This window comes from Gavia stellata, chromosome 21, assembly GCF_030936135.1.
Source record: "Gavia stellata isolate bGavSte3 chromosome 21, bGavSte3.hap2, whole genome shotgun sequence".
Classification (NCBI taxonomy): domain Eukaryota; kingdom Metazoa; phylum Chordata; class Aves; order Gaviiformes; family Gaviidae; genus Gavia; species Gavia stellata.
Window position 1 is genome coordinate 4,591,268 of NC_082614.1, and position 9,212 is coordinate 4,600,479.

Consider the following 9,212-nt stretch of genomic DNA (forward strand, 5'->3'; position numbering starts at 1 on the left):
TGTTCTATTATCTCTACACATTTATAGTCAACTTTTCTTTGCATTGGGAAGAGAGACAGAATAGCTGGAGCTGGTGTAACTCCCCTCCACATCTCACAGGCACTAGAACAAGGGCAGTGATGCGGGCAAGGAAGACTGTCCCTTCTGCAGGGGCAGTCTCCACAGGACAGCATCAAGTTGTATCTTGTTTTCCTATGGATTCAAGAGATAATACCAGCAACGCTACTTTCCTGTAACTGAGTGGTGTAAACTTAATAAATATCTAAGCAGTACTTGTACCTATGAGTTTTATAATGGGTTGGATGGAGTTGAGCCTTACAGCTCTACCTTGCATTCCCTGTAATCTCTGCTCCTGTGTACATAACTGGTGCTTTGGTGACTCAGAACAATGGAGAGCCTTACGGATAACAGGTGCACTTGAAGATAAGGTAAAAAAACATTAAGATGTTAATGCTTTTTCTGTACTGAAGGAGAATAATTGCATTCCTTGTCCATGCCAACTGCCTAAAGCTTACTTCTACCTCAGCATGAAGATCACATTGAGCTGCTACATTCCTTAGGAACACAGGTAGTTTTGACTCCTAGAGTGAAACAAGCAAGTAACCTACTTAAGTACATTTTTTTTTTTTAAATTTATTTAAGAACATTCACAATAGGGGAATGAAGTCTAAATATGAACAGATGTTTTTTCTGTTTCCTGCTTTGCTTAACACTGAAGATTACTTGTGTAATCAAGATGTTACCAGTTCAGGACAGAGGTGAACAGTAACAAGTAATGTTCAGTCTGTCTCTGTGCCATCATCATCTTCCTCATCTCCACTTTGAGACTGCTTTTCTGTAACGGAACAGCTCAACAACGAATTCTGTATACATCGTCTTTCCTCTGCAATAAAGAGAGCAACAGAGGGTCATTACTTGATGGAATATCCTCAACTTCTAAAGAAAGGAACGTTTCTCATTTCAAGAATTCAGAAGTAGCCCAGCATATCCTACAAAATCCCCAGGAACTGAGGCTGCATTTTAGGAAAGTGGCTGGAGGAACTCACCTTCGTTTGTACAGTTTTGCAACAACATCAGCAGCTGTCTTCTATTATACTGAATTAGAAATTTCTGACATGTTCTTATGGTACCTGTAGGAGTCACAAGAACAATATGTAACAATCTACACAACCACATGTTTCAGAGCTGCTAGTATATTTTCTAAGTGTCATTGCATCAAGTGACAAATGCCCCAGGCAACAACTTTATTAATGCAAGTGCTAAGAATGGGCTGTAGACTTCACTTCTCCACTGTTGACATTAAGTGGTGGAAGAATGATTTCTAACACATAGTGCCCATTATTTGCCCCAAGTGGTTAATTTTCAGGACATGGATGATACTACACTTTGAAAATATATTTTCAAAAAGAAAGTAATACAGTATTTGCTGCTCTGGTTTTGTGTTAAATGTAATGAAGATTCATGCAGAACTAATGAGGGTCTCCACAAAGACCTGCTGCCTGTTTCTTATTTAGCTCTGCTGGAAGCTGCTAAGTTAGTGACCCATAAGATGTGTCTATCACACCCACGGCAGTAAGATGGGGTTATTCTATTGTAACAGGCCTGGACGGCATGATTAAGCTCCGCGGCTTCCCCCCGGGCACCCGAGACTCCGCACCCAGCAGCGGAGCAGCTTAGGCCGCGGCTGACCTCCGACGTGCAGGGTGTTGAGGAAGCAGGGGTACCGCTGGTTCCGGCTCTCCAGCTGCCTCACGAAGGGGAGCGCGGAGCAGAGCAGCCTGTAGGAGTCCTTGCGGCACCGCAGGAGCACCGTCCCGGTGTAGGCGTTCAGGTACTTCACTGCGGGGGCACACACGCACCGGTGAGCCCGGACCCCCGCGCCCCGGCCCTTCCCGGAGGAGCCCCCTCACCCCCCGCAGGGGCCCGGGGCGGCGCGTCCCGCCGGCACCTGTGAAGGAGATGGAGCAGCAGGCCAGGCCGTAGTCCCCGTGCACCCGCCCGATGGCGTCCCTGACGGCGAGGCCCACCGCGCGGTCCTCGATGCACTGCCGGCACCGCGGGTCCTCCGAGACCACCTCGCACAGCACGTACCTGCGGGAGAGCGCGGCGTCAGCGGAGCGGGACTGGCCCGGCCCGGCGGCGGCGCCTCCTGCCTCACCTGTTCTTGAAGCGAACCATGGCGGCGGTGGCGCCCGATCCCGACGGACGCTGCGCCTAGCCAATGGGCGAGGTGGCTCCGCGCACCGCAGCCAATCGTCGTACTGCAGGGGCGGGGACAGAGGAAGGACTTCCCTGCCACAACCGCCGGCGTGGTCCCGCCTGCCTTCATCTGCTGACTGCGGGGAACGCGCATGCGCGCTGCTTCCCCCCGCCCCCCTGAGCTACCGGCGGGTCTGTCGGGGCGGCTCGCGCGGCGACCTCCCCCCCCCCCCCTCCCGCCTTCCCGCACCCTCCGCGCGGGGGCGCGCGCGCCTCGCGGCTGCGCGGGCCGGCGTGAGGGGGCGGCTGAGGGGGCGAGGAGCCCTCAGCTCCCCTGAGTTTGCTGTAGGTGGCATTTGGCGTTAGCTCTTTTCGCTGTGCTGCTTCAGTCCACCGTGACGAAGGTGACCCCCGCCCGCTTTGTCTAGTGCCAGGAAGTCTAAATGATGGAGACGGGACGTCCCGCGCTCACACCCCTGCTTCGTCTGACTGGAGCCGCGGGAAGGTCCTGGGGAGGAGGGTGAGGAAGGGCCCGGTGCTGCAGTCACCTTCTCTGGCTGTGGCAGATGGCGGGGCCGCCATCTGCCCTCCGGCGCTGAGGGCTTTAGCAGAGTGTCCAGTGCCGCCCCTGTGCTCCTGGAAGGGCTCTCTGCCTTCCCCGCCTCACAAAACTGTACTCCAGTATTTATAGCTCCTTAGGCTCCGGGTATGGGGTGTTTCAGGATATGTACTAACAAGTGAAAACAGCTGAGAAAATTGCAGAACAGAGTTACTTAATTCTGTAGTGATCTGCGGTCTGACACGAATTGCGGAAGCAGGGAGTGATCTTTGAAAAGATCTGGTATGAGAAGAAGGTGGGGGGTAAGGGAAAAGATACGAACGGTGGGCACCAGAATGCGAGGTAGGAGAAAGAGCCAGTTTGGGCAGCACATAATTCACAGGAGAAGTACTTTCACCGACATCCGTGGAGCAAATCACATGGGAGCAGGAAGGCACTATAAATTAAGTGGGAACTCATTGCTAATTCAGAGTGGAAACATCTCTGATGACCTTAATTCTAGACAAAGAAAACAATGATAAACCCAGTGGAAATCCTGTCCTGGGTGCTAAACTTCTGGCCTCTGAAATAGATGCCTGTTCTACTGCTCTCTCCCTTTCTCTAGAAACTCCTCTCTCCTTCACCTGTGATCATATTTTTGAGTCATGTTTTTCTGAGAACTGCAGAATATGAGTTGCCTGGGGAGAAAAAAGCACAAAGTCCAGTATGGACTTGCCAAGAGACCTTTTCTTTTGCGCCATCACCAAAGGGACTGGGGGAAGTTTGTCAGCTTCTGAAGCTGATGCAGATAGAAGCATTTTCTCTGTGAGAGATCTGTGCCATATTGCTTTGTGTTTTAGTATCAAAACTGGGATCTAGCTGTCATCTGTTCCACTTGTCAATACAGCGAGCTCCTAGGTGATGAGGTATTCTCAAATTTTTGAACGATATCAAAGTCCATGAAGATTCCCATGTATTTTCTTTATGGAGTGAGGTCCCAGCTTAGCCTCCCAGCATGCCTGCCAAGGTATATTTGCCTGCTGCCCCTGTCTTTCTGGTGACATCCCCCATCCTGCCTTCTGACGGCTCCGGCTGTCCTGGGCTGCTCCAGTTGCTTTCGTTCAGGCCCTCCCTCATTTCCTTCTCTTTGCAGAGGCACGGCTGTGTCTCAGACAACCAGACCATGTGAGTGCGCTCTGCCCTGTAATCCAATAGGACATGTGCACTGTACATGCTACAGGCTGGGCCTTATGTACAGTGAAGGTCTCTGTTTTCAGTCCAGAAGGCTGATTAGGAGAGACACGGTGCAAACAGAGAGCAGTGTTGTGGGAGAGCCCTGTCCTTCTTCATTTCACGTAGGAGATTGCCTTTAGTTCCCTATTGCTGGCTTGGAGAATGCACAGAGCAGCCCTGAGCCAACCACAGCACCCTGTACAGTCACTGCCTGTGTTAGTACAAGCCATGTGAGTCCGGTCAGGTGTCATGGTGTGCTGAGCTGACAGCACAGGACTAAAAGGTTACATCTTCACATTTGTTTCCCCACCTCCTCGCTCCCATCCTCTGCCAGCTTTGCTGTATTGATTCCAGCGTCAGTGATTCAAGAAACTGTTGCGAGTGATGGTGAGTTATACAGTGAAGGTGGGAAAGAACTGTCTACTAAGAAAAGATCTGAGAGAGCAAAAATCAGAAAATGCTATTTAAATTGAAGAGCGGGTCAAGAGAGCTGCCAAGAAAGAGGATGGATGTCTCTCCTGCAGACTTGGAGAGACAATGTGGCCTCAGGATAGCTTATCAAATAGAAATTATGGAGGACAGAGTATACGAGGACAGGAGGAAATAATGAGTACTGTCTATACACATTAGAGAAAATTTGTAAAGCAATTTGAGAACTTCGGGTAGAAGATTCTTTATCAGTGTGTTCATCAGTGATTGTCTAATAAAGTGGTGATGCTGGGGAGATGCAGGAGGAATACTGAGGTCTCATTTTCCCAGCTTGTGTTTGTTACGTGTGGTAGTGTGCATGTGGAGGGGTTATTCCCAATCAGTCTGGGTTGGTTTTATTACCATTTTAGTTGATTATTTCACATTTTACTACAGGCTTGAAGATCTAGACCCTCATTTTGGATTTATATGGCATTTGTCATCTCCAGATTGCGGGTTAGATTGAATTTGTATTGTGTAGAATTAATTGTGCTAATAAGCTGCAATAGACATCGTGATTAATGCGTATGTTTTATTGTATGCAGCCAGCTCTTAGAGTTTGTGTGTATTTGCTATAATTAAAATTACCAGCAAATGTGTTCACTGAAAAAACATTTATCAGTTAGTGAATCCTTGCACTCTTTTTAGGTAGGATGTTTCCATTTTATAGATGAGGTACAGGGGGATTAAACAATTTGTTCATAGTAAATAGCTGTCAGTCTGGAGAAACAGAGCAAGGACATAATGTGAGTAGAGGGAACCAGTGTATTAGTGCATATTGTGTTGGAGTATAGGTCTTGTATGTTGCTCATGCATAAGGTAGCCAAGTAATTACATTCTGGAGTAAAATTACGATGTGCTGGCACTCGATCCTTGTGATACCACAATTTGACCTTCCCTGCATAGCCAAAATAATGATTTTGTCTCCCCCTGGAAGCAGGGAACTGAATTTGCCCCCAGGTGTGGTATCAGAGTTGGGGGTTACAACTACATTTTGTTCCACTGTATGCACATTGCATCCCCAGATAACCTCGCAGTTGGAAATACAAAACAATCTGGCTAAAATTAAAACTGCTTCTTAAATCCTCTGTCTGATGTTGCCTGAAGCTTTTTGTTCAGTTTATCTTCACAAGGTCACTGAGACAGAAGAGTGCATTCTCTGAGCATGTTGGCCTGGAGCCTTTCATGCAGATGCTTTCATTTAACATTTGGAACATTCTCCTTCTCTCTTCAGTCTTTTCCTTTTTACTCCCCCATTTTTTGTATCTCTCTACTCCCCCCTTTTGAACTCAGGATCCCTCAGATCAATACACATAGAAATAAAAGCTATCCTTTTTTTCACCTTAACATGTAATCAGTAATCATAAGCTTTCTGGGCACCCAAGCTGTCACGGGCCAGAGCCTGATGGTCTGTCTGCCAGAGCTGCCACGCATGCTGCCTGCAGCACTGCCCTCATCTTTGCTGTCATCCTGCCACGTGGAATATTCGTCTTACAAAACTATATGTTTGAAGCAAATACTGTTTCTGCCTCTTTCAGTGGCTTGCAGTGTGATCTTGGACTACTCACTTAAGATCAAAATAGTAAATTCATGTTTCTTTGATTATTTTTTTTAATAGTCAAGAACAGGAAATTTCAGTTCAGATTAATAGTGTCTGCGTGCTCTGAGAGACATCCCAAGTGTTGTAAGGTGAGCTTCCATTAAGATACAGAAAATTGGAAGCCACTTTGGAAGATTGAAGCCAAATTTTAAGATCTGATAAAGGCCATAAGTGTCTATGAGTTTGGTACGTGCTGTCTAGAATGAACACAGAATCCGGAGTCTTTTCTTCCTGTGCAGCAAAAACCAGTGGGAGAGAAGAGCAGTGCAAAAAGGTGTAGTGCCAAGTGAGTAGCTGGACCTAAACTTCCGAGCTTCATTTTCTCCATCTCTGAAATGGGAATAACTGCAAATACTTTACTCATAGATACATGTTAAAAATTAGTAAAATGTCCACTTGAACGTTGTTAATTATCAAATATAGTAAACCAGCTTCTATATATGAAACATCTGTAGGCAGCACACTTTTCATTTGCAGCAAGCTGCTGCAAGAAGCAAACAGCTGTTTCCAAACTAGTTAATGAAATTAAGGCAAAAACTAGAATATTAGTTCAGATAGTTCAGGATTCTCTTTTCTCTCTCTTTTCTGCATTAGGGAACACAGACTGACCAGCATGCCCCGTAAGTTACTATGTAATCCGCTGTGTAAAAAACCCATATTTAATACCTCCTTAATGGGGATGTTAAGATGGATTAATTATTCTTTGTTCTGGTCTCTGAAGATAAAGGGTAATTACTATTAATTATGTGTAATTGAAAAATTGCTCCTTCGCAAAGAACCCAATAGCATTAGCGGAATTTTAACTTCTTGCTACCTATAGGGAGGCATACAACATTCCATAATGTTATGGCAAAGACTGCCATAAACTTAAGAATGGCCTCAGAGAGTCTTACTTTCCAGCCTGAACTTGAGACCAGTATTTTCAGAGATAACAGATCTCAGAGTGTGCTAGTGAGACAGGACTCAGTGTTTTGTTCTGTGCTGAATGGCACTTAAACAGAAGACGCAATTTGTAAGGCTGGTTGTCATTGATGATGCTGCAAGACCTTTCCTCAGTAAATTTCCAGAAACCTGTGGAACAACCACAGGTAAACCGAAGGGAAAGTATTAGAAACAAACAAACAACAATAATGATAGCACCAACAAAACAAACAAACAACAATAATGACAACACCAACAAAACAAACCCTTGAGCTTGCCTATCTGGGAAGGAAGCTTTTGAAAAGAGAAAAAACAATCCATGGCTCTTTAGTAACCAGTGCATCACCTGTGGGTCCGCACAGACAGTAGAGGTGTCTGACAAAGAGCGGAGACTATGTTGAGATATTTAAATTAAGGTGAAAAAGAAAAAAAATAGACGATTTTTACAAGGGCAGAGCACTTTCAATTATACAAGATTAATAGATTGGTTAGCCTGAGACCTGAAATTCCTAACTGCCCCACTGATTTCTGTTGTTAACTAAAAAACCTCAAAATATTTAGCTGCATAACTTCCTTCAACTTCAGTGGGAGTTGGGCACCTTCATATGCATGAAAGTCTGGCCCTTAAGCTCTCTAGACCTCAGTTTCACGTTGGCAAAATGAGGATAATAACATTTTTCTACTTCAAGGAGTGCTACAAATAAATTAATGAGTTGTTATGCACTTAAATAATATAATAATTGAGATAAATAATTGAGATAATAGAAGCTCTTATGACATAAAGATAGCCTAACCTGAGAAACCTTCTTCAGATATGAGCCAGTGTAGAGGCTACTCTGAAACAAAAATGTTGTGTCTAGTGTGGCTTGTCTTGCAGATCTTTGTCTCTGCTTTTTCTTTACCCTGAATTCCCATGTGCGGATTAAGCCAGGGTCCTGTTTTACAGTAAGATGTATCTGCTTATGTTGCCGTATACTGAACAATCCTTTCTCTACGTGGCTCTATGTTTAACTCCAGCAGCCTAGGGCAGCACAGGATCAGAGATGTCTTCCGCAGAGCACTTGTCTCCCTAATGAGGGAGGCAATGAAAACCACTTTCCAGTGCATCCATCACTCAGCAGCCGAGGCACTGAGGCGAGAGGACAGGCATCCTGGAGCAACCTTATACAACCCGTGCTGCCTGGCTCCAGCAGGGCAGCAGCAACGCATGCAGGGGAGGAGGGGGGCTGCAGTGGAGCTGCTCGGTGGGGTACGCCTGGGCCTCCCCTTGGCAGCTGCAGGGTTTCAGCTTGCACCTGTGTCAGCTTGGTGCAAAGGGTATGTCAGTCACTGACTAGTTGGGCACACGGGTCTCAATTCTTTGCCTGACCCACTCTGACAGAGAGCTCCCCACCTGTCTGTTCTTGCCTAGATCCAATCTTAGTTGCAGCATCCCACTGCCCAGCACAGTAAGTGAAAGCACCTCAAAAGCAGAGCAGGTGCAGTGTATGAGTGCAGATTTGGGTGGGAAGAATCAACAGCAACTCTTTTTATTTCTGCTGTGCTGACTGGGGGCTCTCGCAAAGACCGATAAACGCAAACAGATTTCCAGAGGCAGTGGTTGTTATAGATTGAAGAAGGCAATAAGCACTGGAAGCATCTGACCTATTTTGGGAAGCTTGCTGGGACTTTTTGCTTTTCTTTTTCTTTTTTTTTTCTAAAGATGTGCTTGTACCTGTGTCAAAGAGTCTGTAAATATTTGTCACTTTTCCTAACTATGTGCACCATGGAGACAGAAGCAAACTAAAAAATACCTTGCTGCATTTGCTAGGCTGATTCCACCAGTTGCCCTGAGGGCTTGGGGGTTTGAGCTGGCGCTTGAGATGACTTCTGCCTGCTGCTGGTTGGTCCCAAGCTAAAGCTCCTGGTGAAGCACATAGCAACCTTCTTGCAGTGCTTGATGGCATCTGCCACAGTGAGATGATTTGGGGGCAATTGACCCAGGGCATGTCCCTCAGGCCACCTCAGTAAAATTCCATAGTGCTCATGCTGGAACCCAAGCAGTTGTTGCTATGTGACCTTCTCTGTCCCTGTTTCATACCTGTGATGCTTAAAAGATCATGTTTATCCAGCTGTAACATTAGTGTCTTAATTAGAGCTGAATTTGGTCCTACTGCCTCTGAACATGAGCAGCTTCCATCAAGTCATCTAAAGGATCAGATCTGGTTTCTTCTCTCTCTCAGTACTGGTGGCATCTGGTTTCGTTTTCCATCT

General features: G+C 46.2%; 1 protein-coding gene across 1 annotated transcript; it reads right to left on the reverse strand.

Moving 5' to 3' along the window:
- Positions 1–624: 624 nt before the first annotated feature.
- POP5 (POP5 homolog, ribonuclease P/MRP subunit) lies at positions 625–2,178 on the reverse strand. Its single transcript, XM_059827854.1, has 5 exons — positions 2,159–2,178; positions 1,949–2,091; positions 1,690–1,839; positions 1,047–1,130; positions 625–883 (listed from the first exon to the last, which is right to left on the reverse strand). The coding sequence occupies exons 1-5, from the start codon at positions 2,176–2,178 to the stop codon at positions 780–782; spliced, it is 501 nt and encodes a 166-aa protein (XP_059683837.1). The 3' UTR covers positions 625–779.
- Between the last annotated feature and the right edge of the window lie 7,034 nt (positions 2,179–9,212).

Excerpts from the sequence above, each read along its gene's own strand:
- POP5 (XM_059827854.1), bottom strand. The coding sequence starts at position 2,178 with ATGGTTCGCTTCAAGAACAG. Across the intron at positions 1,840-1,948 it reads CTGCTCCATCTCCTTCACAG|TGAAGTACCTGAACGCCTAC; the intron begins GTGCCGGCGGGA and ends GTGCCCCCGCAG. Across the intron at positions 1,131-1,689 it reads CAACACCCTGCACGTCGGAG|GTACCATAAGAACATGTCAG; the intron begins GTCAGCCGCGGC and ends TGACTCCTACAG.